Genomic DNA, 25,540 nt, shown 5'->3' with positions numbered 1-25,540 from the left:
TAAAAGCGCACATCGGCATAGGGTAGACTTTGTTTCTTGAGCTATTCCCTACTTACTGTGAAAATATCAAGTAAATCGATGTAGTAGGATGGAATTCGGAGCCAAATACCCTCATTGACTGCCCTATTATAAGTATTTTTTATATTTATACAAAATTACAAATCATCTACAAAAACATTATTTCTTGTATTCGATATTTCCTAAAAATTAAATAAACACACTGTCTACGTCTTCGTAATAATCGAAGAGAAAAAAGTAACGCTCTCAAACGATTAAAAAGTGCTTATACCTTTTTTTAGTCGCCGTAGAAATGCCTAATGATGCTGGCTACCAATTCTTTGTGTTGTCGTAGTTTGAAGATCTTTAATTTCATCACACCGAGAACAGTAGCCGGTGTTAATCCCATAAAAAGTCGTTTTGATTGTGATGTCAGATAGACCTCTTTTTTGTTACAGATATCGTAACGGTACCGACACAGCATAAAGGATGAAAAACTCAGATTAATATCCCGCTGCGTTCTTTAATATCGAAGCGGTATATTAACGAAGATTGTCCTTATTATGAAATCACAGGAGTATCCATTTGATTTACTAGCTGACAATGAACAGTATTAAAAATGACTGATATTCATTTGAAATCGCCGGGTAAAAAGATAATTATAATAATAGCATAGAATAAAAAAATATCGATAGTAAAACTCTTCTTCTCTTCTTCTTTCTCATAATCCTTAGTGCCCTTCAGGGCGTTGGATGTAGGGTTCCAGCTCTTATCCATTTCTTCCATGCACTTTTATTGGTGGCCCGGTTCTTCATATTTCTTATACTCTCTTTCTCTCTCTATCTTATTTCTTATATTCTTTCATGTTTCTCTTTTCACCTATATCCTGGATTTGGTCCATCGATGTCTTCCTTCATGTCTTCGGCCTTCTCTTTTTTCTTTTGTTTCTTATTTTGGCTTCATGTACCTTCTGTGTTAGTCTCTTTTGCTCCATTTGCTCTATGTGGTCAAACCAGTTTAATTGTTTGTTTTCGATCTTCCTCATTATCGGTTCTTGCTCGCTTGCTCCAGCTCTCTCCTTATATCTTCATTTTTTGTCAAATTTCGTAACTCCAGCTATTCTTCTCATGTATTTCATCTCGGTCGCGTTTATCATTGATTCATGTTTCTTTTTCACAATCCATGTGTCCACCCTATATGTCATTATCGGATTAACTATACTGTTACTCTATGTGTAGTTTTGTTGTCTATTTCTGGTTCCCCAAAAATTGTATTATTCAATGAGTAACACGTTAGTAGCCTTCTTCAGTTTACTACTTATTGCCACGTCCGTTTTTCAGGATCTGTTATTATATTTTTGAAATATTCAAAAGTAGATACTTGGTTTACTACTTGTTCCTTTACTATTATATTGGTATTCCTTCCTTTTTGGTCTATCTACGATAGTAAAATTCAAATATGAAATCATCAGATCATGTTTGAACACTTTATTCCACACAAGAAATTGTACTAATAATATGCAGTGATTAGCGCGCTAGTAACCGTCAAAATAACGCAAAAGATGGAAAACATTAAGTTATGAGATAAAAAGAAATGAAACTTGTAGAGTTGGGAAATTTATCGATAAAAACGTATAAATTTACCTAACAATAAAAAACTGAAAACGTTTGTTTTCTATACTTCCACAAAATTTATTATATCTAAGTGACTACAGCTGTTTCGGCGGAGTGCCTTTCTCAAGTAATATAGTTTACAATGTGTTTGCCTTTTTAATCTTCAACTGAAGAGGTTGAGGAGTGGGGAGCTGTTTGTCTCGAGTTGGTCATTCAGAATTATATCTGTATATTTCAGTTTTTTATTGTTAGATAAAATGAACTTCCATCAAGTAACGGTCGAATCCATCAAGTATAAATTTACATTCTATTTACTGTTTCCTACCTTTAGACGTATCAGAGGAGTATGTCAACTAAAACTGTCACTGTCACAGTAGCAGTTGCTAAACTCGTCCGATACGTCTAAAGGTATTTTTTATATAAAAGTATACTAGCAATCTTAAAATTAAAGGAATAATGCAGAAAACCCAAAAAATCGTCGATATAACTTAATAAACCTATGAAACGCCAGCACTGTCAAAATTTCATAAATGTCATAAGTGTCGAAATTTCATAATATTGGAGTAAACTTGCCTGAGGTTGGACCAATTACAAACAAGCATTACGGCGCCGTATATTTGAATTACTCCTCCTGGTTTAAAAACAGACCATAGAGATATTTAATTTTACCAGAATGAAAATTGTTCCTTTTGAAAAAATAAACAAAATTGCGTTTGATGAACTTTGATCTGATTCTCAGAACTGTAGTTATAACAAATTTCGTGAAAAACAAAATAGGCATTCGATGGGGCTTTTCCAAGTATAACTCAGGTTTCATCACTTTATTGGTAGTTGTTTCAGCTTTAAAAAACTTGGCTGCACTTGGCTTGACTTTCAGCTTGGCTAAAAACAAAATTAAGCTATAAACTTTAAAAATCTGGCTAATGTAATTTATAAAACAACTCAAAACGAACATTTGAAGGGTTGGAAAATGTTTATATGTTAACTTTTTTTTGCCGATATTATATTGAAATTTGATTCACGCGCGCTGTTTGGACGTTACAAATACTTAAAATGTTGGTTTTGAGCCGTTCTATAACTTCCGTTAGCCAGATATTCAATGTTTATAGGTTAAATTTGTTTAAATCTCCTATAAAAAAATTAATTCGCAACTTTTTAGTGACATTTTTAATGTTTAATTGTTATGACTTTATGACTTATATTATGTATTAAGAGGAAACAGTAGCGATCAACAGGTAGCCAAAACGCGTTCCAAGATTACGGCTAATTATTTATATGGGAAATAAGCCACAATTAAAATGAAAAAAATAATTTTATTAACGTTTCGACGCCCAAATCGGGTGCCGTTGTCAAAATACAAAATATTACTAATTTTTTTTTTTTTTTCAAAGTCGTCCATTCTCGAGAAAATGAATTTGTTCCAGCCTTTGCGTGCTCACTGTATATCTAGTATTATTAATATTATTTATAATTTAAACATGTTACAAGTCAGAATTTGGTATTATTTTTTGAGAGTAGATTAATGTAAGACTAAATACTTACGATGTCGGGATAGTATCGCAAGGTTTTTTCCTGGTTTTCCCTTGTGATTTACTATGAAGTCTCTAACGCAAGAATTTTACTGTCGTTGCATTTGGTTGTCTTTTTAAAGACAGATCATATATGCTATAATTTTTTATGACGGATATTCTTGAGTTGGGGTTGATTTCATGTAATCGAATGAACTATCTTTCAGTAAGTCGTCCCAGGAACGCAACTCATAAATATTGGCAATTTCATTTTAAAGTCTTCTACTTTAAAATGTATAATATATGTCTGAATTGCCAATATAAATGAGTGAGATTAAATAAATTATTAGAAGAATTTTTTTGCTTAGCAACAACTCTTTTGTTTATTTTAGTAATATTTTGTATTTTGACAACGGCACCCGATTTGGGCGTCGAAACGTTAATAAAATTATTTTTTTCATTTTAATTGTGGCTTATTTCCCATATAAATAATTAATCATAAAAATGCCACAAGGAAATAGCTTCAGAACAACATTAAGATTACGGCTGTAATTTTTAATATTTTTTCGAGATATTTGGCACACGTATTCATAATATAATAAAGAATGGCGGTACAGAGCCCAATTTGAAAAATATATTAATATGTGGAAATTACTCTGTAATTAAATACAATATTAAAAAAACGAGCCTGTACCGCCATTAAGAAGAACAAAAAAATACATTTTCTTCAAATAAACTTTTTTATCCGATGCCTAGATTTTGTGTCATTTTGGAACTACTAAAATTTTTTATTTCATTAGTAGTTCCAAAATGACACAAAATCTAGGCATCGGATAAAAAAGTTTATTTGAAGAAAGTGTATTTTTTTGTTCTCCTTAATGGCGGTACAGGCTCGTTTTTTTAATATTGTATTTAATTACAGAGTAATTTCCACATATTAATATATTTTTCAAATTGGGCTCTGTACCGCCATTCTTTATTATATTACGAATACGTGTGCCAAATATCTCGAAAAAATATTCAAAATTACAGCCGTAATCTTGGAACGCGTTTTGGCTACCTGTTGATCGCTACTGTATCACCTTAACAAAAATATGTAGCCCAAATAATCTCTTTCTGACAAAATAGCATCTTCTGTCAATTAATTGTCTATACACGCAAAAATTAAAGAATAGGCCTTTTCATTCACAGTCATCTGTTTCGAGCTTCTTGTCTTTTTCTATTAAATAACAAACGTTTGTTATGGAAAAAGACAGCAGATACAAAATAATTGATTGATGTGATCGTTCATGGGTAATCTTTAATTTTTCCGACTGTATAGATTTTAAAAATTTAATGCTACAATGTGTATGTGCGTGTGTGTGCGTGTTAAAAAAATTTAATCGTATCAAACAAAGTAATTTTTGTTCGATAACTCAACACTAAGATTTCTAATCTTCTAAACACCCTGCTGAGTACTGAAATTTAAAGTTACTTATTAGCTGCTACTATTACCATTTCGTATATTCATGATAAACTACATAATTTATTTTCAAAGCTGCTCCATACGAGAGTTCATTGATAGAACATCAAGATTCGTAATTATTTCTTCGATAATAATTGAGATGTACCAATCAAAACCTGCTTTCTTCGATGAATCCGTCAGGTCAATCTTACACAACAAGGTGTGCGTCTGTCAAAAAAAGTTCCCAGAACTTAAATCAAAGAGGCTTCAATCAGCGATAATTTATTGCTCACCGAAAAATATTGTAATTAAAAAAACGGTACATACTCCATCAACCTTGATATCGAGGAAACGAGAAAGCCGAAGTAGCTTTATAAGCCAGTGGCGCCTTCGGTTATACGTAAACAGATAAATAAATATCAGTTTTGATCAAGTGGAATAAAAAAAAATTAAAGTAAGTTATCAATCGAAGGCACAGAAAACGACAATAAATGCCGTTCCCATACCACCAGATTGACAACAGGTGGAATACTTTCTTTTGTTACACCTCCTGAGATTTTCAAAATTTATAAATCAAACAGGATGCCGAGAAAATTAAGATGAGAGAATTTTAAATAATTCACAACTCATCTGCTCAGCGTGGTAAAAGTTCCAACAAGAAAGATTCCTTAATACTCCTACAAAAGAGTAAATGAATTAAAAATGTATAAACATTTTCAATTTCTTTGCAACACGAAAATGCAGCAGCTGCATAATACTCTGGTTAAATCGGAGAGTGCAGGAAGAGTCTATACCGGTTTCGGAGGTCTTTTCCCCCTCATCAGTAGTCTCATATCCTCCTCTCTCCGATTTCTCCACGTATCATACTTTGGGCCTTTCCGAATTGCTATGGGAACGGCATTTATTGTCGTTTTCTGTGCTACTTCGATTGATAACTTACTTTGTTTTTCGGTAGATGGCTTTAGTTCATCCGTGACATTTCTTTCTTTGCAATTCGGAAAGCCCCCAAAGTATGATACGTGGAGAAATAGGAGAGAAGAGGATATGGGACTACTGATGAGGGGGAAAAGACCTCCGAAACCGGTATAGACTCTTCCTGCACTCTCCGATTTAACCAGAGTATTATGCAGCTGCTGAATTTTCGTGTTGCAAAGAAATTGAAAATGTTTATACATTTTTAATTATTCATTTACTCTTTGTAGGAGTATTAAGGAATCTTTCTTGTTGGAGCTTTTACCACGCTGAGCAGATGAGTTGTGAATTATTTAAAATTCTCTCATCTTAATTTCCTCGGCATCTTGTTTGATTTATAAATTTTGAAAATCTCAGGAGGTGTAACCAAAGAAAGTATTTCACCTGTTGTCAATCTGGTGGTATGGGAACGGCATTTATTGTCGTTTTCTGTGCTACTTCGATTGATAACTTATTTTGTTTTTCGGTAGATGGCTCTAGTTCATCCGTGACATTTCTCTCTTTGCAATTCGGAAATGCCCAAAGTATGATGCGTGGAGAAATCGGAGAGAAGAGGATATGGGTCTACTGATGAGGGGGAAAGACCTCCGAAACCGGTATAGACTCTTCCTGCACTCTCCGATTTAACCAGAGTATTATGCAGCTGCTGCATTTTCGTGTTGCAAAGAAATTGAAAATGTTTATAAATTAAAAAAAAATAATTTTGTTAATGACTGAACTATACCCTTTTTACTACAAAACACCTACTTTTACTACACCTTTTTTAAGTAAAAATATTAAGAGGATCGGTACGTATTTTAGGCTGCAATGCTATTCAAATGGGAATTTATTTTTTTCGAATCCTGAGAAAACTAATAAGTATTTTTGAAAAATTTAAACGCAGAATAAAAGATTACGTTATTAGCGAGGGCCAAAAGTCCCTGAGAACTTCTATAATGTTTATTTTAATAAGTTACAGGGGTGAAAAACTAAGAGAAAATTTAGTGTGATTTTTAATTTCAAATATCTCATTCAAAATAAACTTTTTATTTATTCTAAGGGACTTTCGGCCCTCGGTTTAGTCTTTCATTCTGCGTTTAAATTTTTCCAAAATATTTATTGGTTTTTTCAGGATTCGAAAAAAATGAACACAATGCCGTGCTAATTTTTTCCAAATCTATCTTTGTCTTACAACGCACTCAGCCGAATATAATATTGTCAGCATATATTGTTAGTCAGACACTGACAATCAGTGACAATTTTAAATATTTGACATTGCATCGGGAATATGTTGAGTTTTGATTAAATATTATTGATATATAGTGTATTTGATAAATAATTGATTTAAGACGTGAACTTAATAAAAAGTTATTTATTGTGTATTATTTGTGGAAGATCCAAGCAAAGAATACATCAGGATAATATATTCTGTGATCCAAGTATTTTGTTGTTAAAGATGTTCAAAATTGTAAGCGTTCCATAACAATATATTATTAAAAAAATCACTTTAACACTTTTCCTCTTTTCTCGATTGAGTATTAGTTTTTGTTGTACAAATAAATTATTACAATCACTGAATACATAGTTAGTGAAAAAATTATCACATTTATTAACTGAATTAATAATTTGCAATTATAAAAATAACAGTTATCCAAGAACATGTAAAACCCATCTCTTTAAATTAATTATGACATTTTCAAGTAGAATGACATTTTAGTAATGTTTACATATCCATACCAGTGTGAATTTTACTACACGTAATTTGCCGTGTAAAGCCAGAAAAAGTAGAGATACACGTAAAATATTTGCCAATTATGTACCCATAGCCTTAAGAGAATAAAAGTTTTGATTCAAAAAGTATGTAGAGTGGGGGATAAAGAATAGAACGTACTAAATGAGCGCTGAAAGACGTATGTGGCGCCCTCTGGGTAATACAACATTTTTGGTAGCAAATTTAGATTTCTCATCCCAAAAAACTCGCGCTTACCGAATTTCGTGTTGTTATTCCATACCTGTCAGGAAATATTCAAGAATAAATAAAATAAAATAAACTTTGAAAATAAAAATTTAATTTCGGTTATTATCAACTTTGGTACTAAGGTAAGTTAGCTTAAATCGACCTATTTTAATCTCAGGAATCTAAGGTTAAGCTATGGCCCATTCTTTACCAAACACCCTGTATAATTCTTTATTCTAATTAGTGATGTCAATAGGTTTTTATTACTTGCCGAAATATATTAATTAACATCAATATTTTCATAGTATACAGGGTGTTTGGTAAAGAATGGGCCATAGCTTAACCTTAGATTCCTGAGGTTAAAATATGTCGATTAACGGCCGGTTGTTCGAACGCTAATCAACAATGATCACTATCATATATCTAATTACTCTCACAACTGTCAATGTCAACTTCGGTTGGGTTGCTGAAAACGTAATTGATTATAATTATGAGATTAGTTAGTCAATTAACATAACAATTATTAACATAATTGATTAACTAATTTCATAATTGTAATCAATAATTATGTTTTCAGCAACCCAATAAAAGTTGACATTGACAGTTGTGACAGTAATTAAATATTTGATAATGATCATTTTTGATTAGCGTTCGAACAACCAGCCCTTAAGCTAACTTACCTTAGTACAAAAGTTGATAATATCCGAAATACAGGGTGTCAAAGTTAAACTTTTATTTTATTTATTTTTGAATATTTCCTGACAGGCATGGGACAACAACACGAAATTTTGTAAGTGGTGCTGGTACTGTAGACACCCTACTATATTATGTTAAACAAACGTTTCTGACTGCTACCAGAGGCGTACGACGGGGGAACGTCAATGGTTGACTCTTCCCAAATTCTACGCCACTGGCGGAATTTCTATTTTAGTACAATTTTTTGATTCTCCAATACTTTCTATGTAAATAACATACTCTTCATTCATAACGATAAAGCCGTTAGTTTTCGAGATATTTGAAGCTAAAAACGAAGGAGCATAATACATTAATCAAAATAAGTGTGCCTTTTTATTTTTAACTTCAAATATCTGGAAAACGAATGACTTTATCGTTACGAATGAAGATTATAATATTTGCATAGAAAGTATTGGAGAATCTAAAAATTATGCTAAAATAGCAGTTTCACCAGTGGCGTAGAATTTGGGAAGAGTCAACCATTCACTTTCCCCTGTCGTACGCCTCTAATAATATACTCTTCATTCGTAACGATAAAGTCATAAGTTTTCGAGATATTTGAAGTTAAAAATGAAAAAGCACACCTATTTTGATTAATGTTTCGTTTTTAGCTTCAAATATCTCGAAAACTAATGGCTTTATCGTTACGAATGAAGAGTGTGTTAGTTACATAGAAAGTATTGGAGAATAAAAAAATTGCACTAAAATAGCAATTCCGCCAGTGGCGTAGAATTTGGGAAGGGTCAACCATTCACGTTTCCCCTTCGTACGCCTCTGGTAGTAGCCAGAAAAGTTTGTTTAACATAATTTAGTAGGATGTACAGTACCAGTATCACTTATTAAATTTCGTGTTGTTGTCCCATGCATGTCAGGAAATATTCAAAAATAAATAAAATAAAAGTTTAACTTTGACACCCTGTATTTCGGTTATTATCAACTTTTGTACTAAGGTTAGTTAGCTTAAATCGACCTATTTTAACCTCAGGAATCTAAGGTTAAGCTATGGCCCATTCTGTACCAAACACCCTGTATAATCAATAAAATAGATAATATTTTAAGGCAAAAATGACAGATGCATGTAATGAATAGTATTTAATACGAATAAAATATTATAAAATATACGAATAAAAAGTATTTTTATTACAATGACTATACTTTAGTATTTTTTTATTTTTTAATGTTAGTTTAGTAATATAAATAATAATAAAGTATGTATTTTTCTTCCTTTTCTTGTAGTGCCTATCAATTTCGGATGTTGGCGACCATATTGGCAATCGGCACTTTGCACACTGCTGCTCTAAAAAGATGTTTGGTTGTTGTGCTGAACCACGTACGTAGATTTTTCAGCCAGGAAATCCTTCGCCTTCCTGGTCCTCGCTTCCCTTCCACCTTTCCTTGCAAGATTAGTTGCAGCAGTCCATATCTTTCACTATTCCTCATGATGTGACCGAGGTATTCGATTTTGGCTGTTTTTATTGTGATTAACAGCTCTTTTCCTTTTGCATTCTCAGCAAAACACCCTGATTAGTAATGTGGTCGGTTTAAGATATCTTCACACTCAAAAAAATTTAGTTTGTAATATTGATTAACAGTGATTACTGAATAGTATTTCTCGTTGTTACAAAAATTTAATTTGTTGTTTCAACGAACTTTTAGACATTGAAGAATGTATTTGGTTATTGTCACAATGATTGAATAATAATTGTGAGAATAACTAAAGTACATTAATCAATAACACTCAATTTATTCAGCCAATAACTTAGTTTCGTATATTTAATAAATACTGTTAATTCTGGCAGCAACTCACGTTCTTGATTTTGTAGATGGCAAGCAATTACCTTGGTTTATCGTGACAACGTACAGATTTCATTAAAACAATGTACAAATGTTGTTAATATAGAGTAATATATGATTATATAATAGATGTAAATTGATTGTTGTGACAACGAATGCATTAATCAATCTACTACTGCATTTAATACCCACAACCAATGCGTTCATTGTGACAATAATCGTAGTTGTTGAGACAATAAATGTTTTTCTTGACCATTTGAAAGTTAACGGCTTTTCTTTATCGTGATACCCCTAGCTTCTCTGTGTTACCGAAGTGCCGAATAATAATTGCATTTCGTTTTCAAGTGTAGTTTGTAGTAAAAGGAAGTTTTTGTGTGTCTATTATCGTGAAATTTCGGTCGAATTCTTTTTAAATGTATTCATTTTTTTCGAATCCTGAGAAAACTAATCATTATTTTTGAAAATTTAAATGCAAAATAAAATACTACGGTATTATCGAGGGTCTGAAGTCCCTGAGAACCTCTATAATGATTATTCTAATAAGTCACAGGGGTGAAAAAGATAAAATTTAGTATTATTTTTAATTTCAAATAGGCATACCATTCAACAGAAACTTATTGTTTATTCTAAGGGACTTTCTGCCGTCGGTAATAATGTAATATTTTATTCTGCGTTTAAATTTTTCAAAAATACTTATTAGTTTTCTCAGAATTTCAAAAAAAAATAAATGCGTTTAAAAAGAATTCGATCGAAATTTTGCACCTGCGCTCTCAAAAAGGATTAAAGTGTTATACATTTTTGGAACCACTATTTCAAACGCTTTTAAATAAGCTGTCAGATGATGTACTTTCCCATTAAAAAAAATCAAAGTTACGCCGCGCCTGTCACCTGAAGAGGGATCATATAAAGTTCGAAACATTGATGTTATAATATACTTTGATTATTTTAAAAATCGACCTGTCCGAGCGTTTTGCTTATGTGCTAAAGATAAATAGGTTAATAAGGGGGTGGGGGAGTGTAACACTTATTCCAATACACTGTATAAGTGAAATCATATGAAAAATCACACAGTGTAAAGTCCTTTAGGTTAAGGACAAAAAAGGGGGATTTAAAAAATGATTATTAATCAATTAATATCATACATTGGGCTATTGCATTCAGTAGTTACTAATATAAAATACGTTCATAGTAGGAATGAACGAAACTGATTGTAAGAATGAATAGAATTGCTTGTAAGAAAAACCGTATTTATTGTGGGAATGAACGGAATTAATTGTAACAATAAACGGAAATAATTGTAGAAATAAACGAAATACGTTAGGAGAAATAACACTGTTATTGACACAACGAATAGTCTTCGTCGGTCAATTAACGACGTTGTTGTTTCAATAAATAGTGTTCGTTGACTCAGTGAACAGAGTTCGTAATACCAATAAAGTGATATTATGGTATACATAATGAATGTTCATCCATTCAATAAACGTAATACATTGGCTCAACGAACGAAAATAATGAATTGATGAACATAGTTTTGTTGTCCCAATAAAACCAAGAATTGGACAAATTTTAAGTATTGCGTTGGTTATCTGAATTAACATTTTTATTGATATTACGTACCTTTTTCGTTGAGTGCAAAATTCGACGATACAGCCACATTTCAAAAGCCTCAATTTTCTTGCATGTGGCGTCTGTCAGAGTCCACGACTCAACTCCGTACAACAGTATAGGAATGACATAACATCGTAGTAACCTGATTTTTATGGGTATCGACAAATCATGGCATTTGAATAACTTATGACATTTTTTGAAATGCAGATCTTGCTTTATCTGTCCTACATTTGACTTCTATGGAATAGTCCCAATTTTCATTGACGTTCGTACCAAGGTAGGTGTATGTTTTTACTCTTTCTATTTGTTTACCGTTCACACTGATTCATCCAAATTGCTGTTCCTTCTTAGAAATCATCATACATTTTGTTTTCTTAGTGTTTAGTGAAAGTCCGTATAGGTCTGGATCCCGCGTATGAAAAAAAAGTTTATTAATAGCAAGCTGAAAATTTGTTAGTAGCTTAAGGGTGTCTAGTCGGACAAACTTTGATATATAGGAACACTGGAACAGGGGAAGTTTTAATTGTGGAACAGGTTAAAAATTTGAAAAGGTCAGACCACGAAAACGTCACATGTATTTTGTCCGACAGAACTTCCAATTGATTTGTTACCCTTTCATTAAACACTCATGCAAAAATCAGGCTGCTATTTATAACCAAATGGGAATTATAATGAGTGGAACACGTATAATTATGTCAAATGACAGGAATTATGACAGGTGATAAATAGCAGTCTGATTTTTGCATGAGAGTTTAATCTCTGTTCGTAGAGGTTAAGTCTATTCTGTCGGACAAAATACATGTGCCGTTTTCGTGGTCTGACTGTTCCAAATTTTTAACCTGTTCCACAATTAAAACTGCCCCTGTTACAGTGTTCCCATATATCAAAGTTTATCCGACTAGACACCCTTAAACTATTAACAAATTTTCAGCTTGCTATTAATCAACTTTTTTTTTCATACGCGGTATCCAGACCTAGTATCTCTAACTGACTTCTGCGATTCTGTTCATTAGCTCCTGGAGGGCTTCAGAACTGTCAGCGAATACCACCGTGTCGTCTGCATATCTTATATTATTGATACATTCTCCGTTAATTCGAATTCCGGCTTCAACACCATCCACTGCTTCTTGAAAGATTTTCTCAGAGTAGATGTTAAACAGCAGTGGTGAAAGTATACATCCCTGACGGACCCCACGTTTGATTTTCAAACGTACATCATATCGAGTCTTCATGTCAGCATGGTCTTATCTATATTATATTTATTTATCTATATTATATCTATTTATCTATATTATATCGTATCCTGTTGTATTCACTTTTAGACATAGGCTTTTTGCAAACCATAATAGAATTATCCTACGTTGGCGACCACTATCGCAAAGGCTTTTCGATCTTCTGCAACATGAAATAATTGGCCTGCATTAGATATCTGAATCTGAGTCCATTCACGAATGTTTTTTAACCCAGAAACTTGTTTTCTTCCTACTATTTTGCCTTTAAGGATCAGTTGTAGTATTCTATTTCGATATCGTCTCACTATAATACGTATAATTAGAGTTGCACAAGTTTGACTTGAATGTTTGAACTTGACTTGAGTTTGACTTAATTTCAAGTCAAACTCAAGTCAATCCTTCTGACAAATAATTCAAGTCAAGTCAAACTGGTCAATCGTATAGGTTTGAAAATTCAAACTGTTTGTCAAACTAGTTTGAAAGAGTTTGAAAAATAATTTATTTAGTAGATACACTTTTTTGTCGAGATAGATATATGTTAGTTAATACAATGAGTGCCATATAAAAATAACTTGATACAAGAAGCGATTATAGTCATAATAGGGTCGTAAATTTCTTGCAAATGATTCTTGTACGCTTAGAATTGCTTGCTGGCAAGTGTCATTTTATCGATGTCACTTTTCTATATTTTTATTTGAGTGTTACTAGCATAGAACAACGACTACAGAGAAGCGACACGAACATACTAAAACGTGTAACGTTTTTGTAGACGCATGAGCGAATCTGATTGGTTTAATGTCACCAACACATGCTAATTTTGTCCCTCTGGTTGTTTTACGATAGTCCGTAGGCGTGTGTGGTAAATAAAAAAAACGACCAAAATCCTTTATAAAAGGTATATTTGTTAAAATCTCTAAAAAGGACTACATCACAGAACTAGTTTTCGATCGGATCACCGATCTTCACCAGTGCTTACGTGATCTAACATGCTAACCACCAAAATACAAAAAGATATGAGCTAAAACCCTTTTAAATTGATCCGTCATGGAAACATAGATATAAATATGTGAAATTAAACATGGATGTATTTACAAATTTATGTACACATGTTTCCATGATGGATCAATTTTAAAGGGTTTTTACCCATATATTTTTGTATTTTGGTGGTTAGCATGTTAGATCACGTAAGCGCTGATGACAAGGGCGGATCCAGGACCGATTTTCGGGAGGTACCATGAACTTTTTTTTAAGAGGGGTACCGGTGGGTCTGGAGATAATTTTTAAAAATTTGGGTTACAATGGTGAGTTTTAAGTTTTAAGGCACTTTTCACACACTTTTGAGTGCCATAAAGACATTCAAAATTTATCAGTTACTAAAATCAGTAAATATTCCTACACATTTTTTCGGATCCAAGTGCAGTTCTTTCAACAAGTTTAATGCTACTTTTCCCAATTCTTCTCCTGCCAAGCCTTATTCTCCCTCTCTTTCTGATTTTCACTAATTATTTTTATGTTCTCATAAGCGTCAATGATCTTGACAAAGTCTTCACGAATCTTGTTATTGTGTATGTATCTCAGATTTAGAGAAAGCTGTTTCACGTGGGATACGTCGGTCATTTCGTCAAATATGACTGAGTAATAATTTGCACTTTGAACCTGATTCATTATTTGTTCAATTATTTCTTTACAACATGTTATCAATTGATTTTGGCTGGTGCTGCTAATATATGTTGCTCTGGAGGATGCTGTGAATAGGTGTTGTTTAAGAGTCTTATCTCCTGAGGCGATTTTAAACCTTAATAATTCCCTTCATTGTTAGATCCAGCATCTAGGTCCAGAAGCAGAAGGCTATCATCACGGTGGCTTCTTAGAGGAATATTTGTCGACTTAGAACACTATAGACTCTACTATTAGTCGTAGTCTTTCTCGATTTTCTTGTACCTATTTAGACCTCTGTAGAGTATATCTGGTTAATGACTGACTTTTGCGGGTTGCGATAACTTTGTCGAAAATCCAGCCCAACCTGAAGGCACTCCTTGCGGTATGTTCTTTTTTCATGGGTTTGTATGGCTCCGTCTTTGACCATAAGTTTGGCGAAAGATGTTAAAGGTTTCGTGACAAGACTCTGGGCTATCATCCCTTTATTGTGACCATATTTTTCGTCAGAAAAATAGAACGCAATACTTGATAAACAAGCCCTTTTGACTGTGCGAAAGTACCAACCAACACATTTGTTCTAAGTGCTGGTGACCCAAATAATGCTTCATTTCTTTTCTATTCTTTGTGTGTACAGAATATGGAAATTGATAAGATTTTGATGGCTGCCAAGGTCGTTCTAACAATTAGCACTTTGTAAAATTATCAACATTTTGATTTGCAAAACATCCCATGTCCTTCTTGAAGCTTTCGTTACTGCTTTTGTTCAATTAGAGTCCAGACAACATATTTATCTCCTGTTTTGTACATACAGTTCTAGTCAAAAGTCCGTACCCCCCCTCTTATCTTTTGAACGGTTATACCTATTGTGCGATCTTTGATGTTACGATCTCAAATAGGGGCTGATTCTTTGTTTTCTAAAGGAGTTTTGACACCGGTTCAATAAAAAAACTTAAACATGAGCAAAAAAGGAATAGAATAATTAAATGAGGCGCAAAGAGGTCCACTTACCAATTCAATCCCTGCATTTGGTCTTCAAGAGGGCCCTCAGCTGCATTTAACACTGCACCAAGTCCATACACGAAAAAAGCCTTACCAGCTAGGCTTTTACACCGGCAAACGAGCGAGCCGTTGGTTGAGTGGCAACTTACGAGCTGTTGATTGTAGAACAACTTGCGAGCCATTTATTGTAGAGGCACTAGCTTCTCTTACTTTTGACGAACACTACTAGGCTCCAGTTTTTGCACTCATTAAAGCAAACCTCTTTTCTATCGCGATAAAAGGCAAAATAACTAGAGTTGGGACTATTTGCCTTCCTCGTGTAAATAAGTTAATTCAAATTTAAATGAAAATACAACATTCTCCCCCACCAAAATGCAGCTTTGAATGGTGCATTTTAAAACTATTACAAGCTAATAAACAAAAAAATAACTTAAATCATGGCACTTTGGAATAAATCCCAAAAAAAAATTAAACAATATCATACTAATAACAAGATCAACAGAAAAACTAAGGAATTATTTAGATAGGCAGAGGACACAGCTTGACCAGGGGGCGTCGAAGAATTCCCTTTGTGGTCTTAACATCCGCAACTCTTATAATTCCATCCTGTCCCGGAAATACTTGGGATATTCGTCCCAAACGCCATTGCGACGGAGGGATATTATCATCCTTTATAAGGACCATCGTTCCTAGTTCGATAGGTTTTAAATTATCGGATGAAGTCCATTTACTGCGCTGATGCAAAGTATGCAAATATTCTTTGCTCCAGCGTTCCCAAAAAGTTTTATGCATTTGATTTATTAACTTCCATCTCATCAAATGAGATGTAGGAATATACGCTCCATCAAGAGGTTCAAACACAGCCGAAAGAGGTTCTAGATTTAAAAAATGACCCGGCGTTAGAACTGACAAATCATTAGGATCAGAACTTATAGGGGTCAAGGGCCTAGAATTAAGATACGATTCAATCTGAATTACGACCGTGTTTAGTTCCTCATATGACAAGATCTGATCGCCTATAACGCGAGCTAGGTGCGTCTTTACTGACTTTATTCCCGCCTCCCATAAACCGCCAAAGTGGGCAGCAGATGCAGCATTAAAATGGAAGGAAATATTTTCATTTGAAGCAGCATTTTTCATGAGGTTAAGGTATTTAGCAGCGCCAACAAAATTACTGCCACGATCAGAATATAAATTATCAACCCTACCACGACGAGCTATGAAACGCTGCAAAGCAGAGAGAAAAGTCTCACTCGATAAATCACTAGCTAACTCTAAATGAAGAGCTTTGGTGGCCATGCAAACAAAGAGGCAAAGATACACCTTACAAGATTTAGCTCCTCGATAGCGATTCATCACAACATAAAACGGTCCACCAAAATCCATACCTGAATTCAGGAAGGGTTTAACCTGGGAAATTCTAACTAGGGGTAACTTACCCATTGGAGGTTGGTAATTTCTAGGATTGGGCCTCCAACACTGTATACATTTTGACAAAACCGAGCGTATAGCACGCTTAGGAGACAAAATCCAAAATGACTGAGCAAGCAAAAAACTCACTGTACGCAGCCCAGCATGACAGTATCGTTTATGGTAATAATCAATCAGCAAATAAGTTAATCGACTTTCGCGAGGTAGGATGCAAGGAAATTTCTTATCAATCGAAACAGACAAATATCTAAGACGACTTCCAACCCGTAATATTCCTTGATCATCGATAAAGCAGGACAACTTTCGCAAAGGTTTGGAAAAAACATTTCCCTCGAACTCCCTTTCAAAATATCGATGTTGAGTATATTTAACTAGCATAATCAATGACTCATAAAGTTCCTTTGAACTTAAGGGACCTTCTCTCTTATCATTGGGGAATTTTGAATTCCAAGCAAACCTCAAGATCCAAGCTATAAGTCGTCGTATAAACGAGAAATCGGAAATGTCATTCAATAGATTCTCAAGAAAATTATCATAATTAACACAAGCCAAAGTTACCGTACGCTCCTCATCAAACATTTCAGCACACTCAGAAAAGCAACAGGAAGCGTCTGGAATGGGATCGGTGTTATACAAAAACTCAGGACCTGCAAACCAATGAGATTGCTCCAACATTAGAGCAGGTAAAACACCTCTGGAAGCCAAATCAGCGGGATTCTGAGCAGAAGGAACAGGGCCGTCTTAAGCATACACGGCGCCGGGGTGCAGGACTCATCTTTGCGCCCCCTTTTTTCAGAAGATTATATAGGTTATAGGTACGCTAAAACTAAAACTAATTTATAAACTTTCTATGTTTTTATATTAAAAAAACATGGTTTCATTATTCAAAAAATATCAATCTTATATTATACTATATCAAAGTCACCATTTCTAGCTTTTAAGTTGGCAAATGTTTTTATTACTTCGGTGATATCTCTTTTTACTTGCTTTTCTTCTCTATTAGAGCCAGGTTTGTTAATCTGTCTTGGCACATTGTTAAGCGCATATAATTTTTGATCAATAATTTAAGTATAGAAAAAGACCTTTCTCCTTCAGTTATTTTTGATGCCTCGAATTTCCTAAACCTGTTGTCCGATTTAAGTAATTTATTAGTTTTAGCCTTATTCTTTAACAATATCGCAGTAATAATATTGTTGCCAGACAGGTAAATTGTCATTGTATACCGGGTGTACCAATCAAACTGTGATTTTTTTCTCAAAGTTCTCGTAACCCTGTGGAATATTCTAGCTTCTATAAAATACTGAAATTAGAACCCAACTGCAGCCTCAGATTTTCTTAACATTCTGTTTTTTAATTCATTCGCTTATGTTGGATAACAAAAAAGTTAGGGACTTTAACAACTAGCCATGTTCTTTATGAATACAGGGTGTTTCTAAAGAAGTGTGACAAACTTTAAGGGGTAATTCTGCATGAAAAAATAATGACCTTTTGCTTTATAAACATATGTCCACAAATGCTTCGTTTCCGAGATACGGGATGTTGAATTTTTTCTGCTAAACTGACGGTTTATTTATTGCTCTATAACCGGTTGAGATATACAAATTAAATTTGGTAGATTTTAAGAGTTAGTTATTGCGCGTTTTTTAACATACAATGCACGCCAATGATGAATATAAAATTTTTAATTTTATGTCAAAAAATGCACAATAACTACCTCTTAAAACCTACCATATTTCATTTGCATATCGCAATCGTATTTAAAGAAATAAATAAAGCAGCAGTTTGTAAGAAAAAATTCAACATCCCGTATCGGAAACGAAGCATTTGCGGACATATGTTCATAAAACAAACGGTCATTATTTTTTCATGCAGAATTACTAGGGGAGTGCAATTAGAACGAAAAGATACAATGTTTCGGAAAAAATCAAACAAGGTTATATTTTTCTAAAACTTTTTTTGTTAGTTTATAAATATGTTAAAGTAAAAAGTTCTACTCACAAATTTCGCCGCTAATTGTTTTTTAATTGTTTAAACAATAACAATTGTTTTGTATAAATAATGTTAAGAGTATGGGTGAATTCAACATTTTATTTTGATAAAAAATGTTTTTATTTTAGTTTTGATTATGCTGAACCCGAATCTGACATTACAATTTGCAAATTCAAAATGGCGGATTCAAAATGGCGGATTTTTCCTAAAAATCCTTAAAAAGTAGTTGTAAAATCCGAATTTTTTTTATAAAACGTGTTTGTTTACATATATGTGGATATTTTTGAGAGGTTGCTAAACCTGAATAAAATTTTGATAATTTAAATTATAAAATGGCAGATCCAAAATGGCGGATAACTTAAAAAATAGTTGTAAAATCATAATTTCTTCACAAAATGTATTTATTTCTACATATTATATTTATTTTTGAGAGCTTTGATAAACCTAACTTAAATGTTAACATTATAAACTATAAAATGGCGGATCCAAAATGAGGATTTTCTAAAAAGAACATAAAAAAGAACATTTTTCTAAAACATTTATTGTCTTTATATTTAACAGGTTGTTGAATCTGAATTAAAGATTAAAAATTTAAATTTCAAAATGGCGGATCCAAAATGGCGGATATTTAAATGAAAAACAAGTAGAATCCAATCAAACAAATATGGAATTTCATTCTTAAAAAAAAGGATAAACAAATAATTTTCACAATTATATTAAAAATTAAAATGTATTAGAAAGAATATTAAAAAAAAAAACAAATTTTCGATTAGAAGGATATAATTACATATTGGAACATAGTTTTTAATTCCAAACAACTTTTCTTTATAAAAATTTTCGATATTGTGAAATATAAAGGTACTTTACTCTTGGGTGAAATTCATATTTTTTGACATACCTCGTACAAAATTAACAAAATTTGATATTTGATGGTTGCATCTTATGTTATATACGATGCAGAGTATTTTATAAAGAATAACTTTTTTTCGTAAAACTGATATTAAAAAAGTTATCAATACGTTCCAAGTTTCGCAGACATACTGTATAAGAGCTAAAAAAAATTTTTTTATTGAACATTTATTATTGTTGAAGCTTATTAATAAATGTATTTTAGGTAAGATTTACAGAAAAAAGTTTTGATCACTCTGTATATACATTTTTTCAGCTGGTAATTTTCGGTTTTTGTATTACATTTTTGTTATCTTTCTTAGTTTTCTCAAAAAGAAATTGTTTATTTCATTTTTAAACTAAAATAATTCAGTGTTTTTTAAAAATTACATCCCAATCTTCAAAAAAATAGCAAAAAAATTGTATTAGATTTATTCAAACTTGAGTAATACCGTCTTAAAATGGTGGGAATTCTGTAAAACTACGAAGTTTTCAAAAGTTACATTTTTTGAGACATCTTATTACCTGAATTAAATTTTTGAGGTTTTTTTTTAATGAAACATCGTTTAGTAAGTTGACTGAGAGGTAAGTTGTGCAAATTTGAGAGTTTTATAAGTAAAATTGTATTATTTACACATTTTTAAATCATTTTAAACAAAATTCATGTAAGGCTCACTTTCCGCCCACACCGTACTTATGTCCATACATTTTATTTCTTTTTATTACAACCATAAGATAGCTTATTTCATGTTCTTTCATGTCCAATTTGTAAAATTTCTTTTGATCTATTAGCTAAAGAATTACATTTAAAAAACTCAACCGTGCACTTCTTCCAACGCTAGTTTACAGTGCGCCAATGTGTGTGAGAAGGGTGTCTTTAGCGTTATAAATAAAAAATTACAGAAGCTAGAGATTTAATTTTAGAACAATCTTTATATAAGGTTTTTTTTGTAAAATTTTCTGAATTTTTCAATGGTCAAGTCAGTTTTTTTCTAAAAATTATATTTTCGAAGTTATTTAAAAAAATATTTAACTTCGCTATTCATTTGTTTAATAAAAAATGAAGCACCCACTTCTCGAGTAGAACTTTTTGATATGTTGTTTATTAAACATTTCTTAATGAAATTACAAAAAGTTTTATCTTGTTTGATTTTTTCCGAAGTGAAAATCTAAATGCACTCCCCTATACCCCTTAAAGATTACCACCTTGTCGCACTTATTTAGAAACAACCTGTATTGATGAAGAACATGGCTAGTTGTTGAAGTCCCTAACTTTTTTATTATCCAAAACCGGAGGCTATATTTGGTTTTAATTTCAGTATTTTATAAAGGCTAGAATATTCCACAGGGTGTTGTGAATATTGAGGAAAAAACACTGTTAGATTGGTACACCCGGTATACAATGACAATTTACCTGTCTAGCAGCAATATTATTATTACAGCGATATTGTTAAAGAAGGAGGGCGCGGCCATAGTGCACGCTGGTTTCCGAAGTAAGCGCCGAGTTCGTGTGCAAATAATCCTTCGTATTTAAACGGGTCTGTCCAAAGTGCACCAGCGCGCTGTTATTATGATTATTCGCACTCGCACATGGATTCGGCTTCCTTACTAGAAAACCAGCGTGCACTATGGACGCGCCCTAAGGCTATAATATATTAAACAAATCACTCAAATCCGTCAACAGGTTTAGGAAATTCGAGACATCAAAATTACCAATTTTTTGGGGTGCCCGTTTTCTCTGACGCGCAGTGTATTTTCTTATTATTACAGATTCTACCGCCAGATTTAAAAATACCGACTATACATGTAATGCGGCGCTTTTACATAATATTATCTACATTGCTCCCCAAACGGCAATTATACTTTTGTCAGTAGAATCGGATACAGTGATAATTTTTACATAATTGTCACTCGACATTCAATATTGGTCAAAATTACGCGTCACCTTCTTGAAATTATTGTCGGGATAATCTAAATGGGTTTAATATTTCATTTGCATATCGTTCTTAGGTAGTAAGCATTAATAGCCTTTGTAAAAAATACCAAAAGTGCACTTGTATATTTTTGTCATTTGTAGTTTTTTTAAGGAAAATAAGTCTAAGTTTGAGCCTAGAAAGTGTTCGGGTTGCGCCCCTTGGACTTGGCGCCCGGGTGCTTCGCACCCCTTGCACCCCCGGGTTGAGACGGCCCTGAGAAGGAACATAAAACCAACTATTAGGAGAAAGGCGTTCCTGTATATATGAAACCCGGTTAGAAACAAAAGTTTTCCAACGATGAGGAGAGGATTTTATCCAACTTAGAGCTACCTGAGAATCGGACCAAGCTACAAATTTTGCGATTTGAAGTTTAGGATCTAATACTCTAACTACAAACTGCATGAGTTTAGATAGTAGAACTGCAGCGGACAGCTCCAAACGTGGAATGCTTACAGTTCTTATGGGAGCCACTTTTGACTTCGCGCAAACAAAAAAGACACAAACCTGACCATCTGGTAGAACAAAACGCAAATAAATAACAGCGGCATAACCCTTTTCACTACTGTCACAAAACCCATGTACCTCACAACAAATATACCTGGACACGAACATGCACCTAGGTATTTCAAGCTGTGCAAGGGATAACAGTTGTTCCTTATACTGGTTCCAAACTTTACAAATTGAGTCTGGAGGAGAGTCATCCCAGTCGATTCCGGACAACCATAAACGTTGGATAAGGTGCTTCGTGAACAAAGTCATGGGAGCTAGAAACCCTACAGGATCAAACACTCGGGCCAATTCAGACAACATACTTCTCTTAGTACAAGATTTGTCCAGAGCTGTCACTTCAAAAGAAAAACAATCCAACTGTGCATTCCATACAAGTCCAAGGATTTTTAGAGGTGACGAACAACTATTATCATCAAAGGAAATAGGTTTCTTACCAATATGCGACTCCGGTAGACCTTCTAATAATCGCATATCATTGCTCGACCACTTACGCAATTCAAACTGACCTCGAGATAACAAGGATATCAACTCATTCCGAAGATCTAGCGCAATTTCTAAGGTATCACCACCACACACTATATCGTCAACATAAGTACTCGTACGCAAAACTTCAGCGGCAAGGGGAAACTCTCTACCTTCATCTTCACTCAGCTGCAACAAAGTCCTTAAAGCAAGAAAAGGAGCTGATGATACACCATAAGTAACTGTTAATAACCGAAATTCCTGTAACTCTTCATCAGAAGAGAATCTAAAAACAATCCTCTGATAATCACAATGACTTTTCTCAACTCGTATCTGCCTATACATCTGCTTAATATCCGTGGATAAGACATATTTATGAAGTCGAAAACCCAATAAAATAGTTAAAATATCTTGTTGTAGTTTCTTTCCAGTAAACAAGCACTGATTAAGAGAATTCTGATTTCCAATTCGAGCAGAAGCATTAAATACAACTCGCAACTTGGTAGTCAAAATATCAGGTTTTAATACAGCATGGTGAGGAATATAGTAACAAGATAATGGACGAGAAGTTTCTGACACAAGCTCCATATGATGCAAATCCAAATAATCTTTCATAAAGGTACAATATTCCTGATAAACACTAGGATTTTTCAAAAGCCTTTTTTCTAAGGAAAGAAAACGATTTACAGCTAACTCAAACATTCCTGGAAAAACAGGAGATAATTCCCTGAAAGGTAGAGCAACGGTATAACGACTAGAGCCGTCTCGACAAACACTCTCAACAAAATTTTTCTCACAAAGAATATCTTCAGGAGCTGAACATTCTACTTCAGGAACAGTTTCTAAACTCCAAAACTGCTTTACAGACTCCTCCAACGAAACCATTTGATCCACGTGACAAAACAACGAGGTGGCAGATGTCATAGGAACCGAACTACAGGGACCCATAAGGACATAGCCAAAAACGGTATTAAGAGCAGCAGGCATACCTCTAGGAGTTTGAACTTTACCTTCTAATAATAACTGAGAAAAGATATCAGCTCCAAGCAATAAGTCCACCTTACCAGATAGATGAAACCGAGGATCTGCCAACTTTAAATTAGCAATATAAGACCAATGCCCAACATCCAAACTAACAACGGGTAGGTCCTCACAAATTTTTGGCAGCACAAACGCCTCACAATTAAAAATAGGATCCACTCTATCCACAGGTTTTATCTGAAGATCAACTCGACCAACCATTGTACTTTTTATAGCACCAATACCTTGTACCGATAAGGTAGCAGAAGAATGTCTAATACCTAACTGACGAATACGAGACTGAGATACAAAAGAGGTCATGCTGCCCCCATCAATTAAAGCTCGAACAGGTTGATACAATCCACAACCATCCATAATTTCTACCACAGCAGTAGCTAACAAAACGCTCGAGTTTTTTGAGGTAACACTACCTAATGATGCAGCATGTGAGCTCAATGTTCCAGTATTAACCTGAGCATCAGAAGAAGCAGTAGTTGGAACGGCAGCAACAGAAGTAGCGCCTTGAGTGGCACTTTCAGAACTTTTAAAATGTAAAAGACTATGGTGGGATGAATTACAATGACAACAACGAGAGGTGACACTACAACTACGAGAATCGTGTTTTTCTAAACATTTAAAACAAAGACGCATTCTCTTACAAGCGTTGTACCGTTCATAAGGAGATTTATTTAAAAATAAAGAACAATCTTTTAAATGGTGATCGGCAGAACATAACAAACAAGTCGTCGCATTAGGCTTCGAAAAAAAACTATAGCGATTATTGACTTTAGAACCATTTTTATTTGCATTGTGTTTAGAAGGCGATTTATTTTTTCTATTAGAATCCTTGGGAGAACACGGCGACAACAAGGATGAGTCAAACGAAATGCATTGACTTTCCAGGAAATCAGATAATTGAATAAAAGTAGGCATTTCACTAGACCCATGTAATAATTCAAACCGTTGGTGAGTCTCCTCGTCAAGCTTGGTGAGAATTTTGTAAGCTAACACAAAATCCGAAATTTTATAACCCAAATTTTCTAAAGCTGATAAATTTTCCGAAAAGGTATCAATTAAATTACTGTAACTATCAGAATTCTTAAACATAGTTGCGGGAGCTTCTTCAATTTTGCACCAATGTGCCATTGCACGCAAACGTTTATTTAAATACCTATTTTTTAATTTATCATAAATCCTAACATAATTTTCTCTAGCTAAAGGCAAGGATTTAGCTAACCTTAAAGGAGGCCCTTCTAAACTTTGAATCAAATACGTTAATTTTTCCGTATCATCAACGTTAGGTCTACGGTGCACAAGCGCATCGAACAAGTCAAAAAAAGTAATTGCTGACGTAAACTCACCGGAAAATTTAACTAATTCTAACTGCGGCAAGCGAACATTACTAGGAGGTTGTACTGCATTTGAAGCGGCGATATTTTGCTCATTTTTTTGACTATTATCATCATTTTCAAAGAGATCCGCGAAATTAGCCTTGATCTGATAATAATCATTTAAAAATTGGGAACGAATAATGTCCTCAGAATCTAATTGAGCATCCGTAGGTTCAGAGTTCAAAAGATTTGTAACGATGTTTTGATGATTTTTATTAAAACTCTCCAAAACATCGTCTAACTCTGAGTACCGAACACGAAAAAGCGACTGCTTATGAACCTCTGTAAGAGAAGAATTGGATAAACGCAATAACGTTTCTAAATCGTTCATTGCCATTCTCCTTTGAAACGTATATTTTTTCAATTTATCAGCCAT

At 33.5% G+C, this 25,540-nt stretch overlaps 1 protein-coding gene across 1 annotated transcript; it reads right to left on the bottom strand.

The window, feature by feature from the left end:
• Positions 1–2,452: 2,452 nt before the first annotated feature.
• On the bottom strand, positions 2,453–25,540 carry LOC114327455 (uncharacterized). The gene is made up of 3 exons (XM_050649407.1): positions 23,331–25,540; positions 22,380–23,039; positions 2,453–2,492 (listed from the first exon to the last, which is right to left on the bottom strand). The coding sequence occupies exons 1-3, from the start codon at positions 25,538–25,540 to the stop codon at positions 2,453–2,455; spliced, it is 2,910 nt and encodes a 969-aa protein (XP_050505364.1).

This window comes from Diabrotica virgifera, chromosome 4, assembly GCF_917563875.1.
Source record: "Diabrotica virgifera virgifera chromosome 4, PGI_DIABVI_V3a".
Classification (NCBI taxonomy): domain Eukaryota; kingdom Metazoa; phylum Arthropoda; class Insecta; order Coleoptera; family Chrysomelidae; genus Diabrotica; species Diabrotica virgifera.
The sequence above is the reverse complement of the archived record's forward strand: the minus strand, read 5'-3'. Positions and strand labels throughout refer to the sequence as shown.

Bases quoted from the DNA above. Each gene is read 5' to 3' on its own strand.
- LOC114327455 (XM_050649407.1), bottom strand. From the start codon at position 25,540: ATGGCTGATAAATTGAAAAAATATACGTTTCAAAGGAGAATGGCAATG. The intron at 23,040-23,330 runs GTCAGAAACTTC...GATTGTTTTTAG, and splicing joins TTGCATCATATGGAGCTTGT to ATTCTCTTCTGATGAAGAGT. The intron at 2,493-22,379 runs GTATATTTGTTG...TTTTGTTTTTAG, and splicing joins AGGTGCATGTTCGTGTCCAG to CCAAGCTGAAAGTCAAGCCA.